Raw genomic sequence first — 20,051 nt, 5'->3', positions numbered from 1 at the left:
AAATCGCTGGAATATTTGTGAACTTCGCCAAGCTCGAAGAGTGCTGAAGTCAATAGAGAAGGAGAAAGTGAAGTAGTTTTGAGTGGATTATAATGGTCTCATGTTCTTTTTAGTATTCCTGATGGCCTGGGAAATATCTGCCAACTATGCTGGACCGATTATTGTGGCCAAATAGTGACCTGAGCTATGAGGCAGCTGTGCTACCCAGTGTACCACCATGCCTCTCTGAGATCAAATTAATAGAATTAAATATCAGAACAGTAAACGTTCTCACAGGCAGTGGCTACAGGAGCAGGATGCATGAATTCTCTAAGGCTTGCCCACCACAGATTTCATAGCCCATTCTGACATTTTTGCTCGCTCACCGTCACTGCTACTAAATAAGCACAAAACTAAAGCACATGGATTCTTCACTCCATCTCATCTGCATCAACTGCACAGCACTCTGGATAATACTATTAAATAGGTAGGCCCACATATTTACACACATGTTCCATACAAGTCCATACAAAAAGAAATTAAGTTTAAGACACAAATACACTGACACATTTACTCTCGTTTTTTTTTTTGCTAATTTTTAGCATACCACTAAAACAATTCTTGATAAATCCATACTGGAAGAAGAATTTCATCCAGTCTAGCAGCTGATCCGACTTACCACCTAATACTAGGATCAACATTATATATTCAGGTGGGCCAATCTATCCAGCATTAGCTGCTACAGTTCTGTGATATAATGCTAGTCTAACAAAACATCATGGGGTGCTGGGATAAAAAAAAAGCAGTTCATCAAAGCCGACTGCTCAGTGAATTGACATGAAAATTTTCAGCAAATGAGGTCACCGGTGAACACCGCTGATTTGCTGTGAATAAATGTTTAGCGAATTATTCCATTCAACTCTAGTGATGGGCCAGAGATTTGAGCAATATTGAATCAGCCTTCATTCCCACAAACTTGAGTGAGCCTTGGGTGCCCTGTTGGTGACCCTGTTGCTGGTAGGCACTACAAACTACATACCGGTAACACACCACAAGACCTGCCGTTTTGGGAGATGCTCTGATACTCTCGTCCACCCATCACAATCTGGCCGTTGTCAGAGTCACTCAGATCCTTACAGTATGTTTGACTGGTTTTAATGATTTCAACACACCACCTTGAAGAACTAACTGACTGTTCACTTGCTGCCTAGTACATCCCACCCTTTGACTGGTACCAAATGTTATTCACATCATCTAGTAGTGGTTTGAATGTTGTGGTGTATTAAGTGTTATTAAATACCACCATGTCTTTTAAAACAAACTCCCCCCACTGCTCAGTCTTTAGCAGTCCATGATGATGCAAGCATCTTTTGATTCCAGTTCCACTCATCACTGCTGCTACCTTCTGCAGTCGGTGCACTAAATACTTAAGTTACTTATGAATTAATACCGTGAACTGATGCCAGGTGATCTGAAGCCTAGATAAACCCACAATACTACATGACCGTGTATACAATGACAGGTGTCCTCCCGCTCCCCAAAGACGTGACATCAAGATGATCGATGACTTTAAATTGTCCAGACAGGGCTGTGTGATGGCCTCTCTAAAATCCAACCTTTTGCTTGTGTACTCCAAGTGTTTTACTCTTTCCAATTCCTGACTCTTTGCTTTTCGTTCCTTACGAGGCTCCTTACAGTGGCGTTTTGGTGATGGTGATCGAGAGGACAGATCCTCGGTTTCGACTTTGGCTTCAGTCAACAATTTCTGTCCTTGTTATCCCCGTATCTCAAGACATAACACAAACAACTTTCTGCACCGCTCGCGACTCTGTTCTGACTTCTCTGTTTTTCTCATTGGTTGAGTCTGCCGGTTATTGTGATCTTTTGATTACTAAGTCTTTGTCTGACATTTTGACTGTGAATTTGCCTTTTCCCCCAAAAGCTAAAATGAACAAACGCTTTTCTTTCCTCATCCAAATCGTCCCTATTAATATTTTCATTATAATTATGACACTTGTTTCCAGACATTACGTTGGTTAAGACTTTTGCAACTCTTTATCACTGTCTGAATTCCAATTAACTTTGTCGTTTTTAGTTGTGGGTGCCTTTTGACTTCTGGTTTCTGACTTTTGCTCTGGCAAATAACTTCTGTTTGGGTTCATCACTCTTTCATAAACCTTCCGTCCGGCCTTCTGAATACGTGAATTCTCATGTCTGCAGTGCCAGGATTCTGATGTGTGTGTGTGTTTTCTCTTTGAACTCAGATACATCCGGAATCCCCTTCTCCTGGAGGGAAGGAAGTTTGACATCCGCTCCTATTTCCTCATTGCCAGCACCATTCCTTACATGGTCTTCTTTCGTCACGGTTATGTCCGCCTGACTTGCGACATGTATGATGTCGAGTCTGATGACCTCACGTCTCACTTGACCAATCAGGTAAGTTACTGCTATATAGGGTGTTGCATTCTTAAGGTGTGGGTCTTTTGTGGCTGCTATGGTGCAATTCATCACTTGACATCGTCTGCGCTTGGTATGGAAGTGTAAGGATCAGATCTGGAAAGCACTGTGGTACCTTTGTGGGAAGGACCAATAGACAGTAACAATGAATTTACCACTAGGCCTAGACATTCTCAGATATTTAGACAAGCTGGGATGGGTGGGCTGTTCTAACTGCTGTTCACACTCCCTCCTCATCCTTATATTAATTTGCTTGTGTCCGTCCATGCTCGATGTAAACAACGGTTGCCACAATTACTATATCCCTCCACAACAATAGCGAGGAATCCGTGTTCTTGGCAGAGTTTTGGTCTTAGGCTTATCTTTAATTCTTCAATGTGGCCAATTATTGACTGTGGTATTTGACTGTTCATTCGGTGCATACTTTGTTACTCACCGAAACTCCATAATGACATGACCATTTTACACCTACTTATTCCTTCACTTTAACGTAAGTGTCCCGATAAAATGAAAAGGTGCATACAGCCTAGCAGCGACCAACAGAAATGGTCTCGCCAGCCTACATACTCACACCAATGCATAGAAGCAGAAACATCTACAGTACATGACGCCAGACCAACCAACACAGGCAAGATGCCTTAGAACAACAAAGACAACATATGGGAAACCACAGAGTGACATTATCCGAAGATCAGCGGCAGCAAGTCTTGAACCTAGACAGCGAACGAAAAATGAATTACACACACAACTTTTTTGAAGAGCAGCGGCAAACTGCCAGACAGCAATAAACATTGCGACAGAAAAACTACAGGGATTCCATAACGGTGACAACTCAAAACAAGATATTCCTTTTATATTATGGCGTAGGCAATTTCCTGTTCGTTTAGCATATTGTGTGACTATCACCAACTCACAACGACAAACGATTAATATTGTTGGAGTTATTTGCCATGCCTTGTTGTACACTACATTTTACAGAGTTACATCGAAACCCGGGTTAAACATACAGGTACTTGCGGGTTACACACAAGGGAATTGTTTCGCTGACAACATCGTTTATGCAACAAATCGCGTTTTTCAGCAATCATTATAGACGTCAGTATACTACATTACCTGACGGCCACAATTCACACATACTGACTTACGTGTGCCCTGCATTTCCCTTCTTATCCAATATGTCCTGTTAACCTGTTCATGTTACACTCTGTATTGTAAATATTCATACTGTTGTAAGTGACTATAGTAACATCCCATACTAATCATGTGACTATTCTAATACTGAGTCCTCTCACAAGTCACTACTTATTCAAATAATCTCCTTTCTTACTGTAACGTGTGAATTTCCCCTTGGGATTAATAAAGTATCTATCTATCTATCTATCTATCTATCTATCTATCTATCTATCTATCTATCTATCTATCTATCTATCTATCTATCTATCTATCTATTCTTCTCTCCCTCATCATTTCATTTCTTTTATACTTATGAAATTTCACAAGAATAAAAGAAATGAAATCATGATGAGGGAGAGAAGAAATTTTCGCAAGTACGATCTGCTAGTATTGTCATAAAATTACAAATCCCTTCAAAGCCACCTGCACCCAAGGCTTCATTTTGCAGGGCACCTTCTTAAATTGGCACTGATTGGATGTGCGTTATAGTGAACCACAAGGGTGGATTGTGAAAGTCTGACGTTGTCTAATGAATATTCCAAGAACATGGGACTGACATTCCATTCACATTCGATAGTTTGATCACAGTGACCTAATTTAACATTCTCAGAAATGAGTAATCTGCTTTAGAGCCATCAGGACTGGAGGTTATCAGAAAAAAAAATGTATTTAGAACTTTAGAACAATCAAGATGAGCACAGGCCTTTCAGCCCAACAAAGCTCGCCAGTCCTACCCACTTAATTCTTCTAAAATAACATCAAGTCAGGTTTTGAAGGTCCCTAAAGTCCTACTGTCTACCACACTACTAGGTCACTTATCCCAAGTGTCTGTGGTTATTTGTGTGAAGAAAAACTTACAAATGTTTGTTTGAAATTTACCCTGAACAAGTTTCCAACTGTGTCCCCGTGTTCTTGATGAAATCATTTTAAAGTCACCGTCTCGATCCACTGGACTAATTCCCTTCATAATTTTAAACACCAGTCATGTCACCTCTTAAATTTCTTTTGATCAAACTAAAAAGGCTCACATTTTTTAATATTTCTTCATAACTCATACCAATCAGCCTCATCACTCCTCTTTGGACTTTTTCTGTTTGCAGCCTGGAGACCAAAACTGTACCCAGTACTCCAGATGAGGCCTCACCAGTGCATTATGGCTGTCATATTCTTAATACTGACTTGAAGGGGGTGATTAGTTATACACTCAAGTATTTTGTCTTTTATGTTTGTGACAGCCATAGCACTGGCACTTCAGAAGAAGTCATCCACCTGAAGCTAAGTGTGTTCAGGCCTGGCCTGGACTTGGATGGGAGACCATCTAGGAAAAGCTTGAAGAGGTGCTGGTCAGGCCAGCAGGGGGCACTTACCTTGTGGTCTGAATGTGGATCCCAATGCCCCAGTGCTGTGATGTAAAGATGGTGCCATCCTTTGGATGAGACGTAAAGCCAAGGTCCTGACTCCCTATGGTCATAAAAGATTTCTTCATAAAGAGTAGGGTGTATCCCAATGTCCAGGCTAAAGTGCCCACCACAGCCTAGTTATTCTGGGCCCCTAACCTAATTCCCTTCATCATTTTAAACACTTCAGTCATGTCTCCTGTTAATCTTCCTTTAACTTTTTCAATGTCTCCTCCTAATTCATCCCCTGTAGCCCTGGAATCAGCCTAGTTGCTCTTCTCTGGCCTTCTTCTAGTGCTGCTATGTCCCTTTTGTAGCCTGGAGACCAAAACTGCACCCAGTATTCCAGATGAGGTCTCACCATTGCGTTATAAAGCTTGAGCAGAACATCCTTGGACTTGTACTCCACACATCAAGGTGCTATATAAGCTGTCAGTCTGTTAGCCTTCTTAACGCCTTACGTTGTCAAGCTGATGATAGTGTTGAGTCCACTATGACTCCAAAATCCTTTTTACACGTAATTGAATTAAGTTTCTCCAACAAACCATTTCTTGAATGATAATCCTGTGCAGTACTCCGTCCCTGGACACATGTCTGACGAGTCATTTTAGGAGTACTTGGCTAAGCAGATTAAGAATATCAACCCAGAATGGACTTATGAGTATAGCATCAGCAACATGGATTGTTTTAAGAAGTGTCCTAATGGGCCAAAGGAAAGGTTTCAACAGGCCAGTTTTGTCCTGTGGGCTATGGACACATTGACCCGGTCTGAAAGGACTCATGGGTAGGCTTATAAAGTCTTTTTGACCACAACCACCATGCCCTCTGGTAGATGCTGAAAGGCACCGTCCTTTATTGGAGCAGGCCTCAAGGCCACCACATGTGAAAGGGTTACATCATCCCACTCTTTCCATTTGGGGTGACACCTAACTGACACTAAGACAACCTTCTAGGTGGGCCCCTCATCAAAGCCAGTGCCATTTGGCAGACGGCTGTCTGAGGGGTTACTCCATGTAAACGCAGATAACGCCTTTTCTTTTCTTTGCTCCTTAAGCCATGGCAGCGAGGAGGGCGTTTCTCTGCTCTACATGTATTGATGGTACCCACCTACAAAGAGCTTTAGAAGCACATAATATATTCTTGAAAACCAACAACAAAAAAAAAATGCACACAAAAGCCCACCTGCACGACCTCTGCAGCCCCCCAGTCGTCCAGCTGCCTGCTTACATCCCAGATGTCACTTGAGCCTCTTTATATTCAACTTCTCAACAACCACAAAGTTTTACAGTCTTGATAACATTTAATGAAAGAAGGGTGGCCTAAACTTGTATTGATTACTTCTGCCTCATTTTGTCCTCCCTGAACCTGAAAAAGACTTCATCACACATCCAAGGAGAAAATTATGGCCAGTTGTGTAGCTGGATGGGCACTGAAAGGGGCTTGGCGGTCAGGCTATCCCTGATCTAGTCACGTAAAATTCTAAGAATGGCTGACATGGTGGGGCAGTGATTGACGCTCATGGATTCACCTCCCAGCCTCTAGTAACTGGCAGGATTGTAGGGCTCCTAGTTATTCATGTTAGCCTGGTGGGCTACCCATCCAGGGCTGGTTCCTCCTTTGGGCCTAAAGCAGCTGGGACTGGCACACACAGACCTGAACTGGATTACGTAGATTTGAGAATCTTCTATCAAATACATGGAGCCCCTTGGAGAAGCTCTGATTTCTTTGCACTGTCCACGTATAGAAACTGGTGACTGAGCTGATCCAAGTAACCAGATGTCAGGAGGCTTAGCACATGCACTATGGGTAAATTAATGGAAGCAATTACTTACGCTTATTGATTGCACAGCAGACATCAAATCCTGGTTTTCTTCAAATTTTCTTAAATTAAATAGTGACAAAATGGAGGTTCTCCTCATTGGTACAAAATCAACATTATCCAAAACTGATCATTTTTCATTTGTAATTGATAGTTCCTCTGTCTCCTCTTCCCCACAGGTTAAGAGTCTGGGTGTCATCCTTTGACAGTACTCTTATCTTTTCAGTCCCACATCAATAACATCTCCCGGACTTCATATTTCCACTTGCGAAACATTAATCGTATTCGCCCCTCCCTCACTCACTCCCCACTTGTCACTTGCCTTGTCACTTCTCATCTGGATTACTGTAGCTCCCTTTTCTTTGGTGTTTCTTGCAAATCTCTTTATAAGCTTCAACTGGTCCAGAATTCAGCTGCCCACATCATTACTAGAACCTCCTCTATTCACCATATCACTCCCGTCCTGCAGCAGCTTCACTGGCTTCCAGTTTAGTTCCACATTCAATTCAAAATTCTTCTGTTAACTTTTAAGGCTATCCACAACCTTGCCCCTCCATATCTGTCTGACCTCCCCCATTTGATCCCTCCACACTCTTAGATCCTCTTCCTCCATCCACTTGACTCTCCCCTTCGCTCATCTTACCACCATGGGGAACAGAACATTCAGTTGCTCTGCTCCCCAGCTCTGGGACTCACTACCATCTGAACTTAGAAATATTGAATCATTCTCACTTTTCAAATCTAAACTTAAAACTCATTTGTTTAAGACTGCTTTTTCTCTTTGACTACAATTGCTCTGTCTGATTCAAGGTCTTAACAGTCAGTCAGTCATTACCCAACCTGCTATATCCTAACACAGAGTCACGGGGGTCTGCTGGAGCCATTCCCAGCCAACACAGGGAGCAAGGCAAGAACAAATTCTGGCAGGACGCCAGCCCACCGCAGGGCACACACACACACACCAAGGACAATTTAGAATCGCCAATGCACCTAACCTGCATGTCTTTGGACTGTGGGAGGAAACCCAAGCAGACACGGGGAGAACATGCAAACTCCATGCAGGGAGGACCCGGGAAGCGAACCTGGGTCTCCTAACTGCGAGGCAGCAGCGCTACCCACTGTGCCACTGTGCTGCCCATCTGTCTGATTTAAAATTTTGTATTTAAAACATTATATTTGTATTATCTATCTAATATGATTCTATTATATAATGCCTTTCATATCTATCTATCTATCTATCTATCTATCTATCTATCTATCTATCTATCTATCTATCTATCTATCTATCTATCATATAGTGCCTTTCAAATCTATCTATCTATCTATCTATCTATCTATCTATCTATCTATCTATCTATCTATCTATCTATCTATCTATTAGATTCTATTATAAAGTGCCTTTCAAGTCTATCTATCTATCTATCTATCTATCTATCTATCTATCTATCTATCTATCTATCTATTAGATTCTATTATAAAGTGCCTTTCAAGTCTATCTATCTATCTATCTATCTATCTATCTATCTATCTATCTATCTATCTATCTATCTATCTATCTATCTATCTATCTATCTATCTATTAGATTCTATTATAAAGTGCCTTTCAAGTCTATCTATCTATCTATCTATCTATCTATCTATCTATCTATCTATCTATCTATCTATCTATCTATCTATCTATCTATCTATCTATCTATCTATCTATTAGATTCTATTATAAAGTGCCTTTCAAGTCTATCTATCTATCTATCTATCTATCTATCTATCTATCTATCTATCTATCTATCTATCTATCTATCTATCTATCTATCTATCTATCTATCATATAGTGCCTTTCAAATCTATCTATCTATCTATCTATCTATCTATCTATCTATCTATCTATCTATCTATCTATTAGATTCTATTATAAAGTGCCTTTCAAGTCTATCTATCTATCTATCTATCTATCTATCTATCTATCTATCTATCTATCTATCTATCTATCTATCTATCTATCTATCTATCTATCTATCAGATTCTATTATAAAGTGCCTTTCAAGTCTATCTATCTATCTATCTATCTATCTATCTATCTATCTATCTATCTATCTATCTATCTATCTATCTATCTATCTATCTATCTATCTATCTATCATATAGTGCCTTTCAAATCTATCTATCTATCTATCTATCTATCTATCTATCTATCTATCTATCTATCTATCTATCTATCTATCTATCTATCTATCTATCTATCTATCTATCTATCTATCTATCTATCTATCTATCACATAGTGCCTTACGTATCTATCTCTCTACTCTCCGTTGAACTTGAACTCCATTGCTTCTTTTTAAAATCATTTCAGCAAAGTGTATAATGGAAATGTCAGCACAGCAGGGTATTGTTGTGTTATCAACACTCCTTAAACAGCATGGGGTTTTGTTAAATATCATAAATATCATAATACTGTGAGTTCTGTCAGGACCCTCAGTCTATTTAAAGAGCGGGTTCACTACAAAGCACAAATGACCCTTGGATTTCAGATGGGCTCCACCAAGGTGCTCCAAGAAGGGAGGCGAGTGGCCAGCAGCCAGCTGCGTGTTTCTCCTTTTTTTCGTTGTTCCTAAGGGCTGAGCCTTTGGCCTGTGATGAGTTTATCGCTGTGTTCCCAGATGTGTCCAGATGCTGCTCCACTCCACTCCTCTCCTCTCCAGCACTGGCTCTTTTCCTATGAGCATGCTAACTTCACATAAGCTTGGGACTTGGGTCCCTTGTCCCCACCTGGATGACACATGTTAATTGCTTGTTCCTTTACTCTCCCCTCCCCGACAGTACATGCAGAAGAAGAATCCTCTCTATAATGAGCTGAAGGAAGATACGGTGTGGTCCATGGAGCGCTTCAATGACTACGTTAATGAGAAGTTACGGGTTGCCAATGCGCTCCCCAAGGACTGGGTCCTCACTGTTTTCACAGTAAGTTGCGTGCAAGTGTTGTGCAGCAGGGTCTAATTAGGACGTTGTGGACCTGCCGGGGCTCTGGGGAGACGATGATTGTGAATTAAAGGGACCAGTCAGTCCATGATGAAGGTGCCGTGATGCTGGTGGGTTGTCCTGGCAACTCCTTGACGACAGCTCAGGGGCCTCAGAGAAGAGTTTGTTTATGCCTCCTGTGTTTCTATTTGTGAGTGTGTGCCGCCAAAATAATTACACCAGGTTTGCAAAATTTTCAAAGAGAAATAAGAAGATATGCAGCTGGTGCAATGTGAGGCCACCGGAGGATTTCATATGAAGAAAAATGTTTCCCATTTTTGTGCTATTTATGAAATAAAAATGTATCTGTACTAGTATAGAGCAATACCACCTGGCTTATTAAGGGCCTCCTACGTCCAATGCTTGTGTAGTTGAAGAACGCAGCTTGACTAGTGAAGTACGGGGTGTTAAAGGGGCCACGTTTTAGGACTGATGGGTGTGAAGAGAACAAAATAGGAAAGAACCCACGATCCGGTCATGGTGGTACGGGAAGGAGGAGATTAGTCAGGAGCTGCTCACATAGGAAATGTTAGAGTTTAAGAGAGTTTTCCATGTCCATTGTGCTTTGTTTAATATTTAACATACGTATCTGTGAACAGTAGGGGGGCACTAGTGGCCAAGAATAAAGTTGAGAAGAGTCAAGCATGATATTTAACCAAAGAAAAAAAGAGTTTCAAGGAGGATTCTACAAGGGGTTAACAGAAAGAACACGGATACAGAAGAAGAACACCTTAGGGCCTTTCTTACACCATTGCTAAGCCCCTGACTACTGGGTGGGGCGGCCGATCCACTTTATTACAAAAAATGCACTCTTTACCTTTCGTCTCACTTCCTGGCCTCTCTTCGTCCCACCAGAGCAGAGCTTGTTGTCAGATCACATCCCAACCCCACACTCCATTAAGACAGACGTCTAGCCTTCCCGTTCATCGTGTCTGGAGTCTGTGGTGGCTCTGCACTTGTAGCCCTGTCACCCTGTCCTGGAGTTTTTCCCAGTAGCCCCTGGTCTTCAATTCTCCACAACGTCTTTGAGTCTTGAAAGGGTGGGACTCCATGATTCCCCCCCTTCACTCCAGGACTGTGCGCCCCCTAGTAGGTGTTGCTACTTGTGATGTGTCCTCTTCTGTGTTACGTATTTTAGGAGAGGGTCAGCCATCCCATGTACTCTCCGGCAAGGCAGACAACCAAGAAGTTTTGAAACGTCCAGTAGATGGAAAAACTTTGAAATAAATTTTAGAGACGGGTAGAGTGACGTATCGGGACGTCAACATGTTCAAGCTAATTCTGAATCTACGCCAGTGGACCTAAACTACGTCAGAAACGATGTGCTATAATTTGTTTCCACAAAACTAAAGAAAACTCTCGAGACCACTCCCAAAGTGACTGACTTCCTTAGTTGTTCTCTTCGCTCTGCACAGAGCATAAAGCCAACACAAGACCCCACTCTCCACAATCTTTTGCCTTTGTCTCAGCTTTGCCCCCCAGCTCTTTCACTTCTGTCCCCACTTTTCTTTCCCAGTGTGTTTTTGCTCTTTTGTGCCATGGTGTCCATCAAAGGGAGGCTTTTGTGATGCTTGGTCCTGACATCTTTAATATGTTTCCTAGCCCCCTCAAGTGTTTTTATTGTATCTGTTGAGCGTTGCATGGGGAGACTTTGTAAGATTTCCTAAATCCTTGCTTCAGCTGCTAGATGGATCTTAGCTGTTCGCAATCTGCTCTCAATGTCTTTCTTGGTGGAGTCCTCGGTTCTCACAAAGCTGCTGCAAATCCAGAAACGTGGATATTGGAAGATGGCCAGCGCTGACCGTTATACTGTCACAATAATAACACCACAAATCGTGACCTCTGTCACATGGTGGCAATATGCATAGCATCTAAATGTCCATAAGGAAAGCAAAAGGGTGGCGGGCCATACTAAACAAATGAAAACATTTACAAAAATGAATTCCACATACCTCTAAAAAGAAGTTAAAGATCACAGAAAAAGGTCATTTTGGCTTTACAACATTTCAGATATGATCTGTTACATTTCTTTTGTTTTTCCAGTTGGGGTACAGGCAGGTACTGTGACTTGCTTGTGGTCTTAGAGTGTCACGTGGGATTTGAACCCCCCAACCTCAGGGTTTGAAATACAAGGCCTTAACCATTCTACAGTACCCTCTATGTGGCATAATCATGGCAACTTTCCTGGAATCCTACCCAGAAGGCGCCAAGTTAATACAAGGCTTGTGTCTCGATTGGAAACACAACTGCTGGAAAACCAATCTGCTGGAGGGTCCACCTGTTTGCCCCTCAAGAGTGCCTGTGTTTACTTCTATAAAAGGCACCCCTTCTGCTGTCCAGTACTATGCTGCAATCCCCCAGATCACTGTGCCACCTGTCAAGTCTGCTGTTCACCAACTCGCCATTTCTCTCAGGATAAGCAAACACAGTCTGTATGAGTCCATAAGTTGGAGGGAGGCACTTGATGTACACACAGAAATAAGGATACCTTTAAAAGAGCCTCCTCACAACACCTGCCATGAAAGGTGCTACTGTATGTGTATATTGATATATGATATTACAGATAGATTGAGATTTTGCATATCTATCTATCTATCTATCTATCTATCTATCTATCTATCTATCTATCTATCTATCTATCTATCTATCTATCTATCTATCTATCTATCTATCTATAATAGATAGATAGAGATATATGCAAGGCACTATATAATAGATAGATAGAGATAGGTAAGGCAGTATATAATAGATAGATAGATAATGAAAACCACTATATAATAGGATAGCTAGATAGATATGTAAGGCACTATATAATAGATAGATAGATATGTCAGGCACTGTATAATAGATAGATAGAGATATGTAAGGCACTATATAATTGATAGATAGATAATGAAAACCACTATATAATAGGATAGATAGATAGATATGTAAGGCACTATATAATAGATAGATAGATAATGAAAACCACTATATAATAGATAGATAGATAGATAGATAGATAGATAGATAGATAGATAGATAGATAGATAGATAGATAGATAGATAGATAGATAGATATGTCAGGCACTATATAATAGATAGATAGATATGTCAGGCACTGTATAATAGATAGATAGATAGATATGTCAGGCACTATATAATAGATAGAGATATGTAAGGCACTATATAATAGAGATATGTAAGGCACTATATAATAGATAGATAATGAAAACCACTATATAATAGATAGATAGATATGTCAGGCACTATATAATAGATAGATAGATAATGAAAACCACTATATAATAGATAGATAGATAGATAGATAGATAGATAGATAGATAGATATGTCAGGCACTATATAATAGATAGATAGATATGTCAGGCACTGTATAATAGATAGATAGATAGATATGTCAGGCACTATATAATAGATAGAGATATGTAAGGCACTATATAATAGAGATATGTAAGGCACTATATAATAGATAGATAATGAAAACCACTATATAATAGATAGATAGATATGTCAGGCACTATATAATAGATAGATAGATAATGAAAACCACTATATAATAGATAGATAGATAGATAGATAGATAGATAGATAGATAGATAGATAGATATGTCAGGCACTATATAATAGATAGATAGATATGTAAGGCACTATATAATAGATAGATGGATAGATAATGAAATCCACTATATAATAGGATAGATAGATAGATAGATAGATAGATAGATAGATAGATAGATAGATAGATAGATAGATAGATAGATAGATAGATATGTAAGGCACTATATAATAGATATACAGTATAAGGCACTATATCATAGATAGATAGATACTAGCAATTGTGGTATAGTTGTCAGGATAATAGATAGATAGATAGATTGATAGATAGATAGATAGATAGATCAGTTGATGTTGCTCTTGTTGGTCATTTATTTTCCATGTACCTATTTCTCTTCTTTTATGTTCCATGTATTTTATGGGTGGTTCTCCAAGAGGTGAGGCCACCTGTCCATCTCCATAAATAGTCTGCTGTAAGTCTGCATAGTCCCTTGTGGTTCCTTGTGAATTCATTGTTGTTGGTGAGTGTTTCTTGTGCTTATTGTGATTTACTGGATTTTTGTGACCCTTTTCCTTTGTGTTTTGACCATTCTTTAGATTTACTGGGACTTTATTTGCTTTTGGCACTGCATATTTTGAAGGCACTACCTTCTGCGCCTTTTGCCTTGTACTCCTCAGTGCTTATTTGTGTGCTACAGAGAATTTAAGTATAAATTAATCTTTTTATTTGTAAAGATTTATCATTGCAGTTTCTGTTGAGTAGCTGAGGTAGGACGGTGCCCCCCTCTAGTGGGAATTTTGAGCTATTTTGGAAGTTATTGTGCTTTGGAACTCTCCAGTTCATAACAAGGGCTCTTTTAAATACACTGATGTGGATTTAATTGTCCCCAGGGGTAAATTTGGCTTTTTAGACTGAATGCTTTCTAAAGGGACTAGCAGTGACGTCTGATATGAAGACAGTTTATTTTGAATATATACATATACAAACAGGAAGATTTTTTTGCTTGTCTTTAATGACAATGTCTGTGAAAGATGCTATAAAATAAAGATCTGAATATGTACTTACACGGGATGTTGGTGCAGTGACAGCACGGCTGCCTCACAGTAAGCAGACCAGGGTCCACGTTCCGAGTTTGCACATTGTCCCCGTGTGTCTGCTCCGATTTCCTCTAAAAGCATCAAGACATTCAGGTTAGGTGGATTTATGAAGTTAAATTGCCCCGTGGTGTGTACGTTTACCCTGTGAAGGACTGGTGTCCTGTCCAGGGGTTTTCCTGTCTTTCGTGCTGTGCTTGCTGGGATGGGCTGTTCAAATTTAAATGTGTTTACAAAATGGATGGCTAAAGACACACAGGTGGCTATATACACTGTCTTTTAATGAGAGTTGCTAGTGAATAAAGCCTTATATTTATTTGATGAAGTATGCATGCTCTCCCAATGTTTGTGTGGGCATTTCCCTAGGCATTACAATTTTATGCCTATATCCCAAAGATCTGCCAATTAGGTTAACTAGAAGATTTTAAATTATGCCACATAAGTGAGTGTCAGGGTGTAGACGAGTGTCAGCTCCTGCATTGCCCCCAGGTCCTCTGGAGTATGACCCAGTCATATTGTTATTAAAGTGAATATAATTGTTTAGAATGATGTATTTACAGAGTTTGACTTTTAATGGTTCCTCCTGTTAAATGTGTGACATAAAATAATGGTATGTGTGTATGCATGAATATATTTAGTGCACATTTTTTTTTTAATATCTCTAGAAACAAATGCAGGACATCATGATGCAGTGCTTTGTAGCGGTGAAGTCCAAGCTGCAGTGCAAACTGGGCTACTTCGACCTCATTGGCTGTGACTTCCTGATTGATGAAAACTTTAAGGTAAGCCCCGCCTCCTGATTGTGCTGCACCTGCAGGCTTTAAAGGGATTAAGGGGACCAGAGCAGGCACGCCAGGGAGGCAACTGGCCAGCATAATGAGAGTTTATGTAAGGTAACTGGCAAACCGGGGGCGAAGGCAGAAAGAAAGAAAGAAAGAAAGAAAGAAAGAAAGAAAGAAAGAAAGAAAGAAAGAAAGAAAGAAAGAAAGAAAGAAAGAAAGAAAGAAAGAAAGAAAAGAAACCAGACAACTCCTTCTCTCGCATATCCAGGTGGGTAAACACATCTGCCCATCAATGAGCAGGAGTCTCGAGCAGATCCCGTCTTTGTTTTCCAGTTGCTAACACCACCTTTGTAATCCAGTGTGGTGATGCAAGACTTATCAAACAATTTCTCTCATGAGCCACTGGGTAAAGATTCTCTGGAGTTGCATCACACTCTTGGGCAGAGCGAAGAGAAGAAAAACAAGGGGGCCCTCGTCTCCCTGAGGCCGCTCTCACCATCTGCCTTAATCTTGCTTTAACAACAGACATCAGTGCCAAGCTATGGCACAACAGCGCCTACTCTTAAGTGAATACAAGCTAAACGGGGATATTCATAATAATGAAAAGCTGGGATGGCAGTGGGGCACAGTGGTTTGCACTGCCAACTGGGCACTAAGATTAAATTCCCAGCTTGGTCAATGACATGTTGGAGCAAATGTGCATTTTCTCAAGATGCCACAGACTCCTTCAGCATTGCCAAGACGTGCAGGTTAAGCCAGTTTTCGAGGTTGCATTGGCCTGGTATAGGGCTGTCTATGATGGAGTCCTCTCCAGAAACAGTGAAACTGTGGCTAACGATGACAAAGTGAGTTAAAAAATAGATGGGCGGAATCAAGAGCAAGTAAACCAAACCCAATAGGTACAAAAACTGCCTCGGTGGAGCCGCAGCCTTCCTAAGAAGCCCTTGAATGGGCCTGTCGACGGTAATGGACTCATCCCGCGTTCATGTCATTCCTCACTACGCCTTTGCTCCCCCATTTTCTCCTATTTTAGTGACTGACTTGTGCCATGTGTGGAATTAGTCAGCTCTATCCAGGTTGACATGGGAAGGGATCCATCTTTTAAAAAAAATAATTATGTTAAAATTGTAGAGTGGATTCTAAGCAGCAATGGGGGAACTGACACTGGATGGTTCACCAGATCATTGCAGGCCTCATTTACTAACTGGGCCGATTCATTAGTGAAGGTCTACCCACCAGGAACCATTTGGAAAGCAGATTATCTAAAGAAAATCCACATGGACATCATATAGAATGTGTAACTCCACACAGACAGTGACCAGGCCTTGAAGCTTTTAGTTGTCCAACACAGTATAGCAATGAAACAGTTCAGGTCGGCTCATTTCCTATGTTGGGTGCCAGCTGGTCCATCTGCCTCTTCATACTGCAGCACTGGTTCAAATGCAGATGATGCCTCCTTTTATAGGAGATGACCTTTTATCATGTGAAGAACAGGATACTTCTTCTGCTTGCCACATTACCAATAAAGCACCATATGGCTTAAACATGGTTTCCTGCCAACAGTGCCAGTTAAGTTCATGCCACACAGTGGAAACTTCTCAGCCCTGGTTCATGTGGGTGGTAAAAAAGCACTTTAGAGTTCGAGTCATGTGTAGGCGAGTACCTGCTGCAGCATGAAAGTGACCGAAAATTCTGCTGTGAGAGGACTTGACTGCAATAAAAAGTGGTCTTCACGTGGGACTGAGCAAGCAGTGCTGAGAGTGGGGTGTCCATGTTATCTAAACCAAACAAAAAGGTCAGTAAGATGAAAATGATTGGCTTAGGCCCTTATTTGATTGCCTATGGCTGGCAGTCTTCATGCTCTGTATGTGTGTGTTGGGTGGTACTCTCAGGACATTCTTTAAAAGTGGGCCACCTGATTGTGGATTTGTATAACACTGGTACTTCCTGTAAGAAGGGGCTCAGGCCGTACAACCACTGCAACCAGTATACACCTACTACTAGAGGAATAAAGTCATAAATGAAATAAATGGATAGATATATTTAAACATTTGGAATAGAAATCAACATTATACATTATTTACACTTTCATTCTGCACAAGTCAACTGTCTACATGTTTAGTCTCCGACCTCTCAGTCCTTTAATCTTAGGTGTTCTAAACATGTGTGCTGTGGAACATCTCTAGTAAGACTGCTGGTCAACATTTCAAATGTGTGTGGCCAGGATTCACACTACTGTATACCTCCATAATTATCTGTGAGGGGGATCCACTGCACCACCGCAGCGCCATCCCTGCTGTTACACAATCAAACAATGGGCAGTAACACATTGGGGGCGGGGTTTCAGATAACAAGCCCCTTAACTCCTTTACGGGCAGGTGGTCACCTGATCACCAAGCAGCTTAAATTTACTTCTCTTTAGATAGAAGAACCTCTCCATTGACACAAATAACAAAGTCTGTAGGGCACGGTCAGCTTCTTCACAGGGAAGAGGTCGATTTGCGTTTTCTGAGTATACGGAATATATTAAAAAAAAAATGTTACACATGTGGAATTAATAATGACATCTCATAAAGATGGCAGATCATGCATGTGTCAGAAATCCAAAGTTTTGCTCATACAGACAAATAAACTATCTATCTATCTATCTATCTATCTATCTATCTATCTATCTATCTATCTATCTATCTATCTATCTATCTATCTATCTATCTATCTATCTATCTATATAACAGCCAGTTGTACAATGCAATGATGGGCCTACTGGGGGGGGGCAGACTCCGCTCACGTCCAGAACAAGTATGCCCACCCAACATATTTTTATGCCAGCTTGTTGCTCCAGTGCTTAACTCTTGCATGCAGAAGTGTCACCTGATTGAAGTGAGATCAACAGAGTGCGACTGCAGTATCTACGATGTCACTCAAAAGCCGCTTGGTGTGACACAGTATTATTTAGCGCTTGAATTCAGGGGGTTGAGTTCATGGATTCTACTGTTGTCATTTTATATTTAGGATTCTTTGTGGTTTATGTGCTATGTTTTGCTTTTGTAATGTCTTGGAAGCCATTTTAGGTGCATTTTGAGTTGCCATCTCTAAGTCCCAGTGTTTTTAGGGGTGTGGCCTCAGAGGTCGTGACCCATTCGTAATCGTCAGAACGGGATAAAAAGATGACTGAGGGTTCATTTCCTTATCTGATCTGTGGTTACCTAATCTTTGTCAAAAAGCCTTGCTGTAATCTAGCCAGTTTTGTTTGGTATTGACCTCTTGCCTGTTCGTTTTGATTTGATTTTGTCTCACGTCTTGGCTTTGTGTTCTAATTGTGATTTCCCAGCTTGTTCTTTTTTTATGTTTTCTTACCCACATCTCCTGGTGCTACTCAAAAAGTTTACCTGTCAGGACAGCACTCACTCAAGAGCATCATTCTAAGGTATTTGTTTTCTATACCAATAAAATGAATAGCATTTTTCATTCCAACAGATGGCATATACAGTAAACAGTATAACCTAAAAGAGGTCATTTTAAATAGAAAAAAAAAAATGAAGGATAGAGGAAGCACTAATCCTATTGGAGCCCACTGACTGTCACATAGAAGGAAGTAGCTGATGATCTGATGGCAGGAGTCTCAGACTCACATAAGTAAGTGTCACAATGTTGACGGGTGTAGGTCATGAAAGCCTAGTGTGCCCATTTTACATCTGTTAATATGTCATTTAGTTCTGCTTTCATTTTACTATATTGATGTGGACGGATCAACAGAATGTTTAATGGACGTGAATGAGATTAGTATTCCCTCTATCATTCTTTTTTATTTCCTATTTTTGTTCAGTTATATGTCTACCTCTATTAAGTTATTGTGTCAGTTAACCTTTTGCCATAATATTGCAGTATTCGGTACAGGATTTTCAACAACAGTGCTAATATTGGTGAAACGCCATCTGTTGGAATGAAAAATACAGTGCACTTGAAAACTTGATTTTTAAAGGAAACTGGGGAAAAAAGATGTACTCAAAGCCAGAAAAAGGGGTCAAAACTAAGAAGAGTGCCACTATGTGGGGAGTAAACGTTAGTTATACCTGCATTTTTATCACTCTTTAATTTAATATTGTTTTTTATCAGTATTGTGCTGCTGGAGTATGTGAATTTCCCCTTGGGGATTAATAAAGTCTATCTATCTATCTATCTATCTATCTATCTATCTATCTATCTATCTATCTATCTATCTATCTATCTATCTATCTATCTATCTATCTATCTATCTATCTATCTATCTATCTATCTATCTATCTATCTATCTATCTATCTATCTATCTATCTATATTGTTATCAAAACCAAAATGAGAATCAAAAAATCCCTCTTAAAAATTCAGGCACAAGTCAAGACCACAAAAAATAGTTTCAAAAAAGAGTAATTTTAAAGAAAAAGGCTTTTGGAGTGCGCAGACTTGGATGAGGAAATTACTAAAATGATGACATGTTTATCCCGTCACGTTATCACCAGCAGTTCACGACTTCTGAGGACCTGCCACTGACAACGCCGAGCTGATCTAACAATGGAATGTCCAATTGCAGTGAAATCGGTCCAAAATAATTCACAACAACAAAAGGAAGTTTCATCAAAAAACTATTAAGAGATTCACAATCTAGGGTTTCGGAAACCCCCCCAAAACAAGTGGTCAACCTCATAAACTGTTAAAGAAATAATAATAAACCCATTCACAACAACAACATATGTTACAAAATACATTCCAACAGATGGCACATTCGAGATGTTACACTGAAT

General features: G+C 40.3%; 1 protein-coding gene across 7 annotated transcripts in view; it reads left to right on the top strand.

The window, feature by feature from the left end:
* ttll10 (tubulin tyrosine ligase-like family, member 10) overlaps positions 1-20,051 on the top strand; it is a 328,948-nt gene that overhangs the window by 293,069 nt on the left and 15,828 nt on the right. For all 7 annotated transcript variants that reach the window (XM_051931444.1, XM_051931445.1, XM_051931446.1 and 4 more), the window contains 3 exons: positions 2,244-2,415; positions 9,641-9,781; positions 15,155-15,271. In XM_051931444.1, the coding sequence (XP_051787404.1) occupies positions 2,244-2,415; positions 9,641-9,781; positions 15,155-15,271 (430 nt within the window). The remainder of the gene's footprint in view (positions 1-2,243; positions 2,416-9,640; positions 9,782-15,154; positions 15,272-20,051) is intronic.

The sequence above is a fragment of the Erpetoichthys calabaricus genome, chromosome 8, assembly GCF_900747795.2.
Source record: "Erpetoichthys calabaricus chromosome 8, fErpCal1.3, whole genome shotgun sequence".
Classification (NCBI taxonomy): domain Eukaryota; kingdom Metazoa; phylum Chordata; class Cladistia; order Polypteriformes; family Polypteridae; genus Erpetoichthys; species Erpetoichthys calabaricus.
The sequence above is the reverse complement of the archived record's forward strand: the minus strand, read 5'-3'. Positions and strand labels throughout refer to the sequence as shown.